The following is a 16,811-nucleotide window of genomic DNA, read 5'->3' as shown; positions in this document are numbered from 1 at the left end:
TGGCTGGAAAACTTTGAGATTAAAACGGAAAAGAGGCAACAAAACAAATGGATCGAAATGGCCAAACCCACTTGTCTAAACGGTATGAATAACACATTATGCATGTGAACCAAACCGGCGTCTATTGAACCTGACTTATTGAGCTTGATTTAAGCAGGGAAGCGGGGCGCCTTGTGAGCACAAACGATCCCGCCGGCTTCCTCTGTGTACATTGACGCTATTTGCTCTGTCCTTTGCAAACCCTTTTAGCTGCCATATCCTGTGTTGTGTGACGTCAAAGCCAATACACGTCTGCCGTTGCAAACACACACACACACACACACACACACACACACACACACACACACACACTACATGTCCTTTTCATAAGGAGTCATGTTCCAAATGCACTTTGTGAGCGAGCGGAGCGACGACAGGAAAGTCCGGTTGACCTCTGTTACCTTTGTCAGACCTGCGACCTTGTCCCTGCTCACCTGTGTTTCGACGCCGCATCGCTCTCCGCCACTAGAGGTCCTCGTTGTGTCGGCGTTCTCCAACCACAGCGCAGACAAGGCAACCATGCAATAACTCAATATGCATTTATATATATTTATATATATATATCTTTTTACAATGGAAACCATTTTTTCGTCGCACGTGGACGACTTGGAAAAAAACAAACAATAAACAGAAATGCGCACACGATCACGATCCATTAAAAACAACAAACTCATTTAAAACATGATTGTCACTTACTGCGAGTCACAACAGCGTACGAACCACAAATAAATAACCGAGAGAGTTATGTACAATATGCACAATAATCAAAAATGGGAGTGCAAATAAAGCTTTGGGAGATCTGTACAGGAAATCAGGTAAGAAGCGGATGGGGGACTCTGGGGTGAGGCTCCTCCCCCTGACCTCACTGGCTGGGGTGTGTGATAGGTACCGATGAGGTCATCGTTTCACAGGACACGTAGCAACACGGACGGTAGCAGGTGTGGATGTCGTCCCCGATTTTGTCTTTTGTACAAGTTCCTTCATGGTCGTTTTGCTATTCAATGCAAAAAAACGAGAGTAAAAACTAATAAAAAAAGAGCGAGAGAGACGAAAGATCGGGAACGTTGTTTGCAGAGGGGAGTAAAATTAACACATTTACGTTACGTACGGTGCATGGCATTCCACTGGAGACGGGAGAGTTTTGTAATACTTAGCGATATCCAATGAGGATCAAGGCAACAACCATGGAACCACAGGCGAGTAGAAAAAAACACAACTAACGACAGAGGGAGAGAGAGACTCAAGAGAAAGACTAGACGGAGAGGGAGAGAGAGAGAGAGAGAGAGAGGGGGAGAGAGAGAGAGAGAGAGAGAGAGAGGGGGAGGGAGAGAGAGAGAGAGAGAGATAATAGACGGCTCGGCCCACAAATCTTGTGGCCTTGAGTGTGGCTCCCATTCACTTTGTATTGAAGGCGTGCTGGACCCCTTGGGCAAGGGATTGTGGGTAGGCTCATGTGTGGGCGAGGGATCGCGGCGTGGTTGAAGGGGCGGGGCAAGAGTTGAACTTCATTTAACTTTATGCAAAGACCAATGGCCACGCCATTGGACAATCAACATTCGGTGGGTACTGGAAGGAACACATGGACTTGTGGTTTTAAGCCATCGACAAAGTGGTAGACTCCCACATAAGCCAATAGAGAGAGGGTGGGCGGTTGCCATGCCTCATCAAAAAGGTGAGCATGGTTTTGGTGGGGCCGAGCCATTAGAAAGAGCGAGAGAGAGAGAGAGAGAGAGAGAGAGAGAGAGCGAGAGAGAGAGAGAGAGAGAGAGAGAGCAAGAGAGCGAGAGAGAGAGAGAGAGAGAGAGAGAGAGAGAGAGAGAGAGAGAGAGCAAGAGAGCGAGAGAGAGAGAGAGAGAGAGAGCAAAAGAGAAAGAGAGAGAGCAAGAGAGTGAGAGAGCGAGAGAGAGAGAGAGAGCAAAAGAGAAAGAGAGAGCAAGAGAGAGTGAGAGAGCGAGAGAGAGAGAGCCACTGCAACGTATCTTTGTGCTCTTGCTTCATAGGGTCCTTCAGCAGCTCCGGGGACGCGCTGTGTCACTTATTATGTACAACTCGTCACTGTCACCATCCAGCCCACGAATCCGACCGCAGCCGGACAAGAACACAAACCGAAACAGAAGGGCTGCTCCAAAGTCTGGCCAGGTCTGGCACCTGCTCTGGTGTGCGCCCACACACACACACACACCTCCCTCTTCCAGAGGCCTTCACATGTGACAGGTGACAACCCGTCCACCTTATCATTATTAGGATTCTTTTTTTTTCAATCGGGCTTGGGTGTGTGTATGTGTGTGTGTGTGTGTGTGTGCGTGTGCGTTTTGTGTGTCCGGGACGAGGGCTCATGCAGAGTTCAGGTACTCCAGGGCGACTTCGTAGCAGAACTTGTACTGCTCCTGGGGAGACACAAGAGCACAAGCCACCGGTAATTAGATTGAGGAGAGAGAGAACGCAGAGAGAGAGACGAGAGGAAAGTTGATCATTCATCAGCGATAATGATCCGGTCTCCAGACCCATTCATTTTGTCTCCCCAGCCCCACGCCCCCCCCCCCCCCCCCCCCCTGCCGTCGATATCGAGCTCATAATGGATAACACTGTCTTCTCCGATCAGCCTTCAAACGCACTCTCCCGAGTACATTAGGATGCTTCCACTGACTAAACAGGGTTTCAATGGTCGCTCAGGGACGTTCCCTCTGGGGATTACAGAGCAGAAACCCCGCCCCCCCCCCCCACGGGACCGTAGAGAGAGCCCCCCCCCATCCCCCCCTCCTCGGGACCATAGAGAGAGAGAGACCCACCAGGAGGTCCACCATGTTGGGCTTGTTGTTGCGCAGGGTCTTCACGGCGTGGAAGGCGTCCACGGTGCGCTGGTGCTGCAGCATCTCACACACGATGCTGATGGCGCAGAAGGTGCCGCTGCGCCCGCCGCCGTTCCTATGGGGGGGGGGGGGGCAGGGAGGGAGGCGTCAGAGTCAGAGTCCCGTGGGGGCGGTGGTTGGGACCCCTCGTCTCCAGTGGGTTGCTACTTTATTCTGGTTATTTCATCATCGTATCTCTCTGGCCCTGGTGTGTCTTTTGTCAGAAAAAGTTGAGTTTTATTTTTCGAAGATTTTCCTATTTTTGTTAACATTTTGTAACATAGCAGCTGTGTGCGTTTTAAATGTGCAAAAGTATCAATTACTATTTGAGCGTTTTATAGTAAAAACTGTACACAAAAAATAGAGAAGTGAGTTCTTCGAATGTTTCTAGACTGCCAGAGAGCCAGGCTGTTAAAACCGACGATAACACTCGGGCTGCACTAGCGCCCTTCCGCCACTAGGTGGGGATGTTTCCCCTTATAACAGGCAGGTGACGCGACTCTTCTTACAATAAACGAGTCTGGAGGGGGGAAGGGAGGGAGGGAGGGCGAGAGACACTTACAGACAGTGCACCACGGTGCGTCCCTCTCCCCCGTCGTACTCCTCCTGCCACTTGTCCACCTGTCGGATGAGCTTGAGGAAGGAGCGTTTGGACATGGGCGTGTCCCGGTACATGGGCCAGCCCAGGAACTGGAACTGCTGCACCATGCGGTAGCCATCCTGGGGCTGTGGACACAGGGAGGGGGGGGAACGGGGGGAGGGAGCAAATCCAGGTTACAAACACACACACACACACACACATACATACCCACGCACACACCTAAAGACGAATGTGTGTGCGGACACAAATCAAATAGGGTAATCTGAAACACGCACACACACACACACACATTCACATTTAAATACACACACACACACACACACACACTTAAATACACACACACACACACACACACACACACACACACACACACACACACACACACACACACACACACACACACACACACAACCACACACACACACGACCCAATCCCTAACAAGGCGCAACGATAGTTACAGCCAGGTGAGGCTAAAGAAGGCGGAGCTTAGAGGGGTGATTGGATGAGGGGTAAGCGACTTTGATGGATTTGTAGGGTGTTAACGCTGGAAAGGAAAGGTAGGCATGCTCCTATTCCACAGCGGACAGAATTACCGCTTGGGTAACACTCGTCATTAATCCTGCCTGATCATAATCGTACCCCCCCCTCCCCTGGTGGGGTTCTTAGCGTTTATCCCTGTGGCCCCCTAGTGGTCAGGGGGTGTAACAACACACTTGTGATTAGAGACAACCTCAATGGTGACCCCCCCCAAGGGGATGTCTGGGGCGGGGTTTGGGGTGAAAGGGGGTGAGGCCGGAATAAAGTGTAAGTCGGATGTTCAATCAGACCGATCAATGTTAGGATAGAGTCATGACTTCGAGTGGACTGTCTTAGTGTCCCGCCCCCCCCCTCCAACCCAAAGAGAAGGGGGGGGAGAGAGAGAGAGAGAGAGAGAGAGAGAGAGAGAGAGAGAGAGAGAGAGAGAGAGATTGAGAATGAGAATAAGAGGGAGAGAGTGAGAGAGAAAGAGAGACAGAGACTGACAGAGAGACACATCGAGGGATAGAGATCCACGTAGTTCAAGAACAGAAGGCTCTTTCCCCACTTGTGCGAGAGAGATTGAGACAGAGGGATTGAGATTAAGAGAGAGATTGAGAGAGAGAGAGATTGAGTTAGAGAGATATTGATAATGAGAGAGAGATAGATTGAGAGAGAGAGAGAGAGAGTGAGAGAGAGATTGAGAGACAGAGAGACAGAGAGAGAGAGAGACAGAGACAGAGACAGAGAGAGAGACAGAGAGAGAGAGACAGAGACAGAGACAGAGACAGAGAGAGAGACAGAGACAGAGAGAGAGAGAGAGAGAGAGAGAGAGAGAGAGAGAGAGAGAGAGAGAGAGAGAGAGAGAGAGAGGGGGAGAGAGTCAGAAACAGAGACAGAGACAGAGTGAGAAAAAGAGAGAGAGAGAGACAGAGAGACATAGAACGAGGGAGAGAGAGCCACATAGTTCAAGAACAGAAGGATCTTTCCCCACTGGTGCGAGGCCGAGCCGGCTCCTCGCACCAGTATGTGTGAGTGGGAGGTGTGGGAGGTGTGGGCGGTGTGAGCTCGGCAGTCACAGTTACTGTCAAAAAACTGATCAGCAGAATACTCCCAAAGAAAAATGATAAAGAGACAGAAAAGGAAAGTTTTCACCCAGTAACGCTGGAACACAGACTTGAAAAACTGCACACACACACACACACACACACACACACACACACACACACACACACACACACACACACACACACACACACACACACACACACACACACACACACACACACACACACACACACACACAGAGTCCACCCCTAACCTAAGAACGCAACAGGCTGTTGCATGAGTGTACACACACACACGCAGGCACACGCAAAGACACACACAAACACACACGCAAAGACACACACAAACACACACACAGATACACACACACACACACACACACACACACACACACACACACACACACACACACACACACACACACACACACACACACACACACACACACATTCCACCCCCAACCTAAGAATGCAACAGGCTGTTGTGTGAGTGTGCTGATGGCGGAATCGTACCCGGGCAGCGTTGTAAATCCGGAATATTCTGCTGATGATGTCCTCCTCGAGGTCAGCGGACACGAACTCCACCTGGATGTGTCCGTGGCGGTGAACGCCGTTCTCTGGCCAGTACTGTGGACACAACTAAGAAAAAATAGACACAGACACGGACATGGACATGGACATGGCCACGCACGCACACACACACACACACACACATACACACACACGCACGCACGTTCATGCACAGACACACACACGTTCATGCACATACACACACACAGGCACACGCACACACAGTCACACGCACACACACATTCAGGCATGCACACACACAGTCACACCACACACACACACACACACAGGCATGCACACACACATTCATGCACACATTCAGGCACACCGACACACACACAGGCAGGCACGTACAGGCATGCACACACACAAACGCACACATGCACAAACCCACATGCACACAAACACACGCACACACAGATGCACGTACAAAGACGCACGCACACAAACACAGACACACAGTCGAACCATCATTGACCCAGGTCAATGCAAAGGTAAACATAGATGGACATGGAGAGACAAACAGAGAGGATCAACAGAAGGAGAGAACAGAGAGAAGAAAGGATGTGCAGTTAGTTTGGTGCCCTTCCTGTTCACTGTGGCTTCATATGCACAAGAGTCGAAAGTCCACCCCAAGGAAGACATAGAACGAGTGAGCTTGTGTGTGTTGAGAGTTAAGATCGTGTCCCATCAAAACAAGGGCTTGCATGTTTCACACTGGTCAGGTATTCCACGCAGCAGCTGCATATCCAAACACGTGGTCCTTTCCATTAACCCCAGGACAATGAACAAACACACGGAGAAACACAGCAGATCTATTTATCATGGTCAAGATCATGGAGGGAGAGAGAGAGGTGCAATCTCTCTCTCTCTGTCTCTGTGAGAGAGAGAGAAAGAGAGACCACTTGCGGCCCTGCAGACCAGCCCCATGTGAGCCTCTCCTCATGGCTGTCTACAGAATCAGAAGAAAGGGGGAGATTGTGTGTTGTGCGTGCGATGACGGCTTTGTAGCGGTGATGCGAGCGTAGACTCAAAATCAATCTGGATGGTTTTTTTTTTTTCCTCGTTGGTTGAAATTGGGTTGCGAGCCCCTCAAAGAGAAAACAAACAACAATGTCTCCCTTTATTTTGAATGCTAGCGAATCTGACGTACTTATTGGAAAGAGTTATACTAAGACTTATTCCGTAGTATATGTGTTTTTGAGTCTCCCACTCATTTTCTGCTTTTTCCCCACACATTTCCCACATCAATTTCAGTTGATGTTAAAAAACATCAGGAGTTTCCATCTGCATCAGAAACTGTCTGTAATATAGGTCAATCCACATGACAGCGGTGTGGTTCTTTAAGGTGCCGATGCCATTGAGTTATGCTAGTTTATGTTAGTTTGGGTCTTTCTCTTCTCCGTTTATATAATTATCCATCTGAACCCAGGAGCATCACTGTGCCTTCATACTGAGGGGGTCCAAGACCACCCCAAGTCGAGGTCGAACGAGTGTGTGTGAGCGTGGGTGGGTGTTATCCTTTCACAGCCTACATCATTTAGTTCTCCATAACTTAGGGTGTAAATACTCATACTTATTAAATTGGTCTTTTAATTCCAATATGCATTTTTCATATTTTTCTTATATCTTGTTGCCTCATGTCCTTGAATGTGCAAAGATACTTCAAAATCGTGATTCTGATTCTGATGCAACGTGTCAGCGCTGCCTCCGACCACTCAAAATCTGCGTTCATAAATCCTAAGCCATCGCTTTACAGTTCATTATATATTCACAAGCATGTTGTGCATATGGTGTACGTTAAAGAACCGTCTGGAGAATGGGTGATTGAGGCATTAACAAGATTCCACCGGAGGAACAACCCGAAAAACAAAACCGATATACGAGAACAAATGTAGCGACACCAGGGTACAGATGAACGCTCGCGGCATACTGCTCGTAGTAACGGGCGAGGACGTGTGTGTGTACGTGTTGACACACACACACACACACACACACACACACATACACATACACACACACACACACACACACACCAGGAAATCACTCCTCCTCCTCGAATTCGGGTTGCTCTTCCTCAGAGAGTCCATCAACACTTGACAAATTCAACAGACGCGAGACAACAAAGAGTCTGATGGAGAGACACTGATCCTCCACGCTCCCCCTCCCCCTCCCTCCCTCCCCGTCTCCCCCCCACCAGCCCCCCCCTCCCTCCCTCTCTCTTCCTCCCCATCTGCTGGCTCTCCGGCCTGCCTGCCTTCCTTCCTATCCCGGCTACAGTGAGAATATGCAATGAAACGCTCCGTCCCTCCGTCCATCCCTCCATCCACCCCCTCCGTCCATCCAGTCGGAGCAGCCTGACACCCGTGGGGGGGGGGGGGGGGGGTAGGCAGGCCAGCTAGGGGGCTTTGATCCGCAGGTGTTATGACAGAGCCCCGGGCTGGAGCCCCGTGGAGCCTCCTCCGCAGGCCCGGCTCATCCATCCAGCGGGCCGCTCTCATTGGCTTACGTGGCGGGTAGTGGGCGCGCACGGCCCCCCACCGCGCATGTGCGCGATCGGACACACAGCGCCCTGTACATTCTAATTTATTTGAATCCTTTCGAGGTGGATGTCGATTTTTAGCCCGAGACGCTTTCTCTCTCGCACGCACGCTCTCTCTCCCCCTCTCTCTTTCTATCTTTCTTTCCCTTGCCCTCTCCTTCTTTCGTTCTCTCTCTTTCTTTCCCTCCCTCTCTCCCTCACTGTTTCTCCCTCTCCCTCTCTCTCTCACCCTCACTGTATCTCCGTCTCTCCCTCTCCCTCTATCTCTCTCTCTTATATCTCTCGTTCCCTCACTCTCTTTCTTTCCCTCTCTCTCTCTCTTTCTTTCCCCCTCTCCCTCTCCCTCTCTCTCTCTGGGCATGTGTTGAGGGATGGAGTATGCAGGATCAAATGAAGGGATTGTTTTCTGACTTTTGCTTTCGGTCCCAGCAGCACCACCGCCCTACTTCCTCTGTTGTCTGCTGTTACTACATGAAGCCCTCGCCACGCTCCCCTAGGATGTCCTGCTGTTTGTGTATGTCTGTGTAGAGTTTGTCGTACTGCAAGTTGCTGTTAAGCACCAATTTCCCATGTGAGAACATTCTTGCTCGTACTATCATTTATGCGTTGGTGGTTGTTCCCCCGGAGTTAGGTTTAGTTAGGTTTCCTTCCTTTTTTGTTCTATTTCCTTTGGTTGATTTAATGCCATTCCGCCATTTGTCAAAAGCAATGTTTAAATAAATAAATTGTTTCGAACGCAGCCCTTTGTCTTCAGCCTACATGTTATTTGGAACCATCTCCGACCTTGTGATGGTGCCGTAACAGTGCCTCTGCATCTGTGTGTATTTGGATGCGTGTCTTTATGTCTGTAGTTGTGCTTGTTTGTGCATGCATCTTTTGGGGTACTGTTTGGGGTACGTCCTCTCAGTGTTTCTCTGTGCGGGGATGGCCTATTCGTGTGTGGGGGATGCGTGTGTTGATGTAACCAGGTGCGTTTGTTTGTGCAGGTGTACAGGTGTGCTTGTCTGTGTGTGCATGTGTGTGTGCGTGTGTGTGTGCATGTACAAATGTGTGCGGGTGCGTGTGTGTGCATGCATGTTTGGGCATGTGGGTTTGTGTGTGTGTTCATGTTCATATGCGTGCATGTGCGTGTGTGCATTTGCGTGTGTATGTGTGTGTATTAGTGTGTGAGTTTGTGTGCATGTACATGTGCGTGCATATGTGTGCATGTACATGTGCGTGCATATGTGTGCATGAGTGTGTGTGTGTGTGCATGTACATGTGATTGCATGTGTGTGCTTTAATGTATGTGGGTGCATGTGTGTGTGTGTTTGTGTGTGTGCACGCATGGGCGTGCATGTACGTGTGCATGTGTGTGTGCACCGGATCGGGTTTACCTGGGCGGGGTCCACGTCGTTGAGCATCACGATGGAGGTGCAGTGGTAGTCGAGCACCAGCCTCCAGAAGTCCTTCACCGTGTTGGGGAGGGGGTGCTGGGTCACGATGAACGCAGATGGCTGCTTATAGCTCTGGAGGGGGGGAAGGACGGGGGGGGTGGCAGTGGGGGTCAAGAGGGGAGGCAGAGCGGGGAGATGATGAAAGGGAATCCGGAGTGAGAGATGAGAGGGGGAGAAAAGAGGGATGGAGGTGAGAAGAAAGGAAGGAGACAAAAAGCGAAGGAACGCTGGAGGTGTCCTTGCGGAGGAACCTCATGTATATTTTACACCCGGTAAGCTCTACGTGTTAGCCGGGATGAAAAAAGTTACATTTATTTAAAGAAATGACCTCAGTCGATGACCAGGCTTTTGTTAAAGGCTCTTGTATTCTAATGGAGATGCCGTGTCTGAGCTTGTATATTAAGAGCGGGAGTAGGTCTTGTAGTCCGAGGCAAAGATCTCTGAGTTGGGGCTGCGGTTTCAATGGAGAACATGAACTTTGACCCCTTTTTTTTTTTTACGTATTCTTCTACCAAGACTGAAGAATATCGTACACGTGCAGCCGGTGTCGATGATCAAAGTCACCCTTGAACAAAATTGAAAGAGGGATGTGGAATGAGTGAGTTTAGAGACTCTGAATGTGTGTATGTGTGTGTATCTGTGTGAGAGACGATTACAATTTTTTCAAAAGCAAAAACAGACAAAACAGTTGAAGGCAGTAATGGGCACAGGGTTGACCTCTGTGACCTCCTCCTCGCTGTCTTTTACACACACTGATAAACACAGCAGCTCATCTCCATGTTAACCTTTACCAGCAAAAAGCAAAGAGGCTGCGCACCAGCGCACATTTCAGGTCCTCGGTAAAGTTCAAGGATACAGAGTATTCTTGTGTTGTGTCGGTTGTGTGTTTGATAGTGTGTGCTCAGTAGTGTGTGCTTTGTGAGTATCTGTTTTACATTTTGGATTGTATGTGATATGTGTGTGGGTGTTCTGCATTGTGTGTGTGTGTGTGTGTGTGTGTGTGTGTGTGTGTGTGTGTGTGTGTGTGTGTGTGTGTGTGTGTGTGTGTGTGTGAATGTAATCTGAATTTTGCATGTTTTGGTGTGTCTGTGTGTGTCTGTGTTTTCTTCATTGTGTATTGTATGTGGTGTGCGTGTCTATGTGTCTGTCTGTATGTGTTTGTGTGTGTGTGTGTGTGTGTGTTTTCTATATTGTATCTGTGAGTTTTTGCTCTGTATTGTATGTGTGTGTGTGTTCTCTGGTGTGTATTTCATGCCGTGTGTGTTTCTGCATGTGTGTGTTTGTTCTGGATGGTGTGCGTGTGCTTGTCCATGTTTGTGTTTGTAAATTGTGTTTGTGGCCTGTGTGTGTTCTGCATTGTGTATCGTATGTGTTATTTGTTGTGTGTTTGTTCTCTAGTGTGTATCGTACACGTCGTGTGTGTGTGTGTGTGTGTCCCCTTACGTCCATGAGCGCGGCATTGATGAGGTTTAAGCTCTCCCTGACCATCTTGTATCGTATGTGTTGGGTGTGTGTGTGTTCTCTAGTGCGTATTGTACATGTTGTGTGCGTTGTGTGTGTGTGTGTCCCCTTACGTCCATGAGGGCGGTGTTGAGGTAGTTGGAGCTCTCCCTGTCCATTGTGTATCGTATGTGTATTCTGTATGTGTGTTCTCTAGTGTGTATTGTTCGTCTTGTGTGTGTGTGTGTGTGTTTGTGTGTGTGTGTGTGTCCCCTTACGTCCATGAGGGCAGTGTTGAGGTAGTTGGAGCTCTCCCTGTCCATTGTGCATCGTATGTGTATTCTGTATGTGTGTTCTCTAGTGTGTATTGTTCGTCTTGTGTGTGTGTGTGTGTGTGTGTGTGTGTGTGCGTGTCCCCTTACGTCCATGAGGGCGGCGTTGATGTAGTTGGAGCTCTCCCTGTCCATTGTGTATCGTATGTGTATTCTGTATGTGTGTTCTCTAGTGTGTATTGTTCGTCTTGTGTGTGTGTGTGTGTGTGTGTGTGTGTGTGTGTGTGTGTGTGCGTGTCCCCTTACGTCCATGAGGGCGGCGTTGATGTAGTTGGAGCTCTCCCCGTCGATGGTGATGAGGAAGGGCAGGCAGCGGTCCGGCGGCAGCACGTCCATGCAGCGGTTCTTCTCGTGGTTCCGCGGCAGCAGGGCGATGCTGCAGTCCTCCACCCGCAGGGTGGGGGTCACCATGTTCAGGGTCTGGGGGGGGGGGGGGGGGGGGGCATGAGCGGTACAAACACGGATCGTCAACAACGGTCGTCAATGCGTCCCGTGGGCGAATGTGTTTTTTGTAGGCGGAATCCGGGAAGATCAGGAATATTTGTGAGGGTTAGGGTTAGCCGGAGCTTGTCCATTCACGTTGGTTTAAATCCCTGTTCCAATCCAGAAAGGCTAAAATCTGTCACGTGACTGCAGGGAAGGAAATGGAGAATTAAAGTGAAAACGTCACGTTGTCCTGGACACCGGATTCTCAGTTCTAAACAACTGGACGAGAGATGGCGTTTTCCATTGCTTTTCCATGTGTTGTTTATTTCAAGATGAAAATAAATCATTTCAAGAGATGAAAATCACTACCAATTGAACATGTCGAGGCGTGCATGTATTCCCCTGGGGTATTAAAAGGAAAAGTTTGCGCAAGCATGAAAGATAAAGTTTATAATGCAACGGTAAATTGGCCCAATCTCAATATTACTTACATCATTGGTAAAGCGAACTCGCAAATTAATTCTCAAAAAAATCTTTCCTTTTCTATAAAACGTTTGTGTGTCATAGGATTTCCCCCTTCGCTCATTTGGTTTGTGTAGAATAGATGGAAACGTGACGTCACACTTTAGTACTCTATTTAGGGTTAGGGTTAGGGTTAGGTTTAGGGTTACGGTTAGGAGTCAGCGTGCGAGTTTGACTGTCCAATCCTAGTGCTTGAGGCGGATTCCGCCGACGAAAAACACAGTCGCGTCCCGTGGGTGGGACGCGATACAACAGGCCTTCGTGCTGCGTGGGAACGGGGCCCTGGTGCTTGTGGCCTGGCTGTGAGAAGGCCTGTTTCACACAGCGATCAAGTGAATAATATACATAGATGTGGAGGGCAGACTTAATGCGTGTAGAACAGAGCATATATCAGCGATTTCAAAGCAATTTATCCGGTGGATACAGATTCCTGCTGTCTAGTAACCGACGTCTTCGCCAAATTCCGTGACATATATTTTTTATGTTAAAATCTTGAGTACATTTTCTTTTTCATCCCATTTTCCCCCATTCTATCTTAATTATGCACCGAGTACCTATGCTAGATTGATACCGGCAATTTTCTTTAAGGGCTCCCTCCAGCTGTAATAATTACAGAAGCAATTTAAAGCCGCCAGGCTTGGCTTAGGGCGAAATTAAACAGCTGAAAAACATTAAGAAGATTACTGGAGGTGGTCCTCAAAGTGCTGTGTGTGGACAGCGTGCCGCCTCACCCTGAACTCCTCTTTAATGGGGCTGGAGTTGGTCTGCGGGTCCAGGCGGTTCATGTCGTAGTAGACCGAGCGCAGCTGATTGGCCGGGATGGTGGTGTCCCCGCAGAGACACGCCTCCAAGATGGCGTCGTGGATGAAGACGTACTGCTCCTGAGGAGAGAAGGGGATAAACTTGACTTAACCGGTGGTTTGTTTACCGTCACGTCAACGACCGTCGCACGAGTGTACACACCTGATTCCATTAGAAACGTTTTTTCATGTTAACATTAATCATTCAGTAGTTCTTTGTTTACATTTGATTTCCATTACATTGTCCTCTGTCATTCACCACTATGATCGGTGAGGCCGTCATCGTGTTCTCTTCACTATTATCAACAAACTCTTGGTAGGCTGTCCTCAAATTCACTTTTCACATTACATTGGGTAACCTTATTTTGAGAATTCCCCCAAACATTTTTTATACAATGCTTTAGGCCCCGCCAGTACTATGGCCTGGCCACGCCAGAGTCCCGACTCATCTCATCATATATGTTTCTGATCATCAACCCTCATCATTATCACATTATCATCGCTGTCGCCCATGTCCTAACATGGCTGAGGAGCCCTTCTGACAATGAAACGGGGGCAGTGAGTCTGTTGCCGTGGCAGCCATGCCACCGCTTACCCCCCTCCCTCTCTTTCCCCCCACCCCCCCTGTGGCAATCTGACAGCTCCAGCTGACGGCTTGACGTGAATCCATTGTGAAGTGACATTTTCAGCTGACTCTGTCTTGTCACTTCAGAACAAATCCACGAGCGCAGGGGTCACCGATTTACACATCCAACAGAAAAATCAACGTGCGATAAGGTTGACCCCGCCCCCCCCCCCTCCCCCGCACCCCCACACATGTAGCGTGGAGGGCGTGAACCCACTGGCCCCGAAGGCGTGGGAGTGACCGGGCCCGACCGGACCAGGCCTCTGCTCCACCGATCGATCGACCCGGCAGATCGGGGCTCACACACTTTAAACAACGACGACGACAACAAACAACAAACAGCCATGCACTGCACTGGGCCGGCGGCCATCGACCGATAAAAGGACAGAGGGGACGCAAGGAGAGACGCATCGCAGCTGGAGGGCAGAGGAGCCCTGCCAAGCAAACAGCCTGGACACCTGCGAGGGGAATGACACACACACACACTCAAAACACACAACAGAAACACACGCATGCACACGCAGACAAATAATATACACACAAACACGCGCACGCTTCCGCATAACACACACACACGCAGCCACACAACACACACACATACACAGCCACACAACACACACACACTCAGCCGCATAAAACACACACACACGCACACTGCAACATAACACACACACACAAGGAGAAAACACACACACACACACACACACACACACACACACACACACACACACACACACACACACACAACCACATACACACACACACACACACACACACACGTGGCCACATAACACACACCTACACACACACACACACACACACACACACACACACGCACCCACAGCCACACACACACACACACAGTCTGAAGGTCACTTGACTTTAGCGCAGAGCGAGTCAGGAGGAACACGGCGACATTCGGGTTCCCGCCCGGCGCCGGCCCCGCTCCACACGTCAGCCATGAAGCATTCGGCCCATTAAGACCAACGACGCCTGTGATCTAAACGGGGCCGCGGTGAAATGATGCGTCCAGCGCCGTGGCGGCCGCGCCCGCACCGGCCGCTTCCAGATGGCGGGCGTTCAGGAAAAAGCGGCGTGCCCTTCCAGGGAGGCCTCCGGGAGAGGCCCTCTCCCGCCCACGAGTCCTCCAGGACTGGGTTTTACCCCTCGTATTTAGGCGGGGGGGGGGGGGTTGGAGGGGGGTTTCGGATTCGCGTCTAGCCTGCGTGCCGTTCATGTTTTTATTTCTCGACGATAAACGACGCTGGCGAGTGAAAGGGTCAATGAGAATGTGATTATGGCGCGGGGGCCCCCGGGGGGGCCGTGATAAAAGCCGAGGTACGGACACGCCGGTCCGGGGCTCTAAATGAAATAATGACCCGAGTGTTTTTGGAGAGGAATGGATCGTTTGTAGGGCTGTGGGCTAAGTGCATTACGTCCCCTCCAGTGACCTTAATCACAGCAACCAATCAATTACTAGCAGCAGCGTGGTTTGAACGGGGGCCAGAGCGCGACACGGCCATCAGTCCTTCTCTAGGAACTACCGGGAGCAGAATTACTCCGGGGTGTGTGAATCTTTCGGTATCTCGCGATTCGATTTCAAATTCGGTTCTCGATTCAGAGCCGTTCCTGATTCAACATCGGTTCTCTCTTCAGTACGTAGGGGGTTGATTTAAGGATCTACTCCAGCCCACTGGGTGCTGAGAAAGGCGATGTGGCAAATGATGGCGTGAAAGCAGAGTGAAGCGTGTATACGATTATGTCGTTTCTATGTTTGAAAAAGTGAAAGCAATACACAAAGGTGAACCTAAGACGAAAGGGAAAAACCTCTCCCCAAAATTTTCAGAACTTGTGAATCGTTTCAGAATATGCGATTCTTACATGAATCAGTTCCCTCCAAGCCTTTATATATATATTGATATATATATATTAAATACCTCTGTCTGGACCATGTTGACTCTGCGTGAGCGTAGCTCCCTCACACAGTTGTAGATGTCCACCACGCCCTCTCTCTCAGCCATGTCCAGCATGATGTCAATCACTATGAAGCAGCCGGTCCGGCCCGCCCCCGCACTGTAGGGGACCAATCGTAATCGAGGAGACAACATGAGCTGTGATTCAAGTGTTTCACCACACAATGTTGAAAAAATGGTTGCGATACACACACTGTGCCATGAGCTTATATATCATAAGTTCATGTGTCCTCTGCTTGTTGCCTAGTAACCTGAATTTTGGGGGTACAGCCTCCTAGCTTTGGGATTCCATCTTCGACTTTTTGAAACTGGCCCCGAAGTGGTTGCGCCAACAAACTAATTTTACTGTGTTTTGGATCCTGCATTTAGTTTTTATAGCATCAAATCAAGTAATTCGCCATTCTTTCAAAGAAAAACAGTAAAAAGTTAAATACAGTAAAACACTCACAAAACAATTACGCCTGTTTTTAAAAGTTTAGTTACCCTTCAACCTTACACGTTTAGTTTAGTTTATTTGTTTATAGTTTTGTGGAGAGTCCCCTTTAATTAACTGCAAAGTAAAAGGAGCAGCTTTAGCCTATTTGGCTAATTTCCAACTGTACTGTAAATATAAATGATTTTCTCCAAATGATCACTAATTATTTGCGGCCCAATATGCTTAACTCCCCAGACCATATGTCCTCCTCTGAAGTGCAAGGCACAGAAACCACCCTAGTACATTCATTAAAATCCTCCAGACCCCCTGTGTACAGGTCGAGTGTGGGTAGGCATGCGGTAATGGCTCCGGGCTCCCAGTACAGACCTGCAGTGGACCACCATTGGCCCGGCGTTGGTCATGGTCTTGGACTTGACCCTGCGGATGAAGCCCAGCAGCCCTGTGGCGTGGTAGGGCACGCCGTGGTCCGGCCAGCCCGTGAAGTGGAACTGTCGTATCTCCCTGATCTCGTGGGCGCCTCTCTGTGGTGGCCAGAGGAGGAGAGGGTCAACGCTCTCTTTGTATGAATAGACACACGCACGTACGCACGCACGCACACGTGCACGCACGCACGCACGCACACACACACACACACAC

General features: G+C 49.6%; 1 protein-coding gene across 1 annotated transcript in view; it reads right to left on the bottom strand.

The window, feature by feature from the left end:
* Positions 1 to 2,176: 2,176 nt before the first annotated feature.
* LOC130387241 (receptor-type tyrosine-protein phosphatase mu-like) overlaps positions 2,177 to 16,811 on the bottom strand; it is a 126,554-nt gene continuing 111,919 nt past the window's right edge. Inside the window, exons 24-32 of the mRNA XM_056596255.1 lie at positions 16,542 to 16,696; positions 15,704 to 15,839; positions 13,073 to 13,222; positions 11,640 to 11,813; positions 9,562 to 9,693; positions 5,587 to 5,712; positions 3,451 to 3,614; positions 2,829 to 2,964; positions 2,177 to 2,426 (exon numbers count right to left, since the gene is read on the bottom strand). Of these exons, the coding sequence (XP_056452230.1) occupies positions 2,373 to 2,426; positions 2,829 to 2,964; positions 3,451 to 3,614; positions 5,587 to 5,712; positions 9,562 to 9,693; positions 11,640 to 11,813; positions 13,073 to 13,222; positions 15,704 to 15,839; positions 16,542 to 16,696 (1,227 nt within the window). The 3' untranslated portion in view covers positions 2,177 to 2,372. The remainder of the gene's footprint in view (positions 2,427 to 2,828; positions 2,965 to 3,450; positions 3,615 to 5,586; positions 5,713 to 9,561; positions 9,694 to 11,639; positions 11,814 to 13,072; positions 13,223 to 15,703; positions 15,840 to 16,541; positions 16,697 to 16,811) is intronic.

The sequence above is a fragment of the Gadus chalcogrammus genome, chromosome 8 (genome assembly GCF_026213295.1).
Source record: "Gadus chalcogrammus isolate NIFS_2021 chromosome 8, NIFS_Gcha_1.0, whole genome shotgun sequence".
NCBI classification, from domain to species: Eukaryota; Metazoa; Chordata; class Actinopteri; order Gadiformes; family Gadidae; genus Gadus; species Gadus chalcogrammus.
This window is presented reverse-complemented; position numbering and strand designations above follow the sequence as displayed.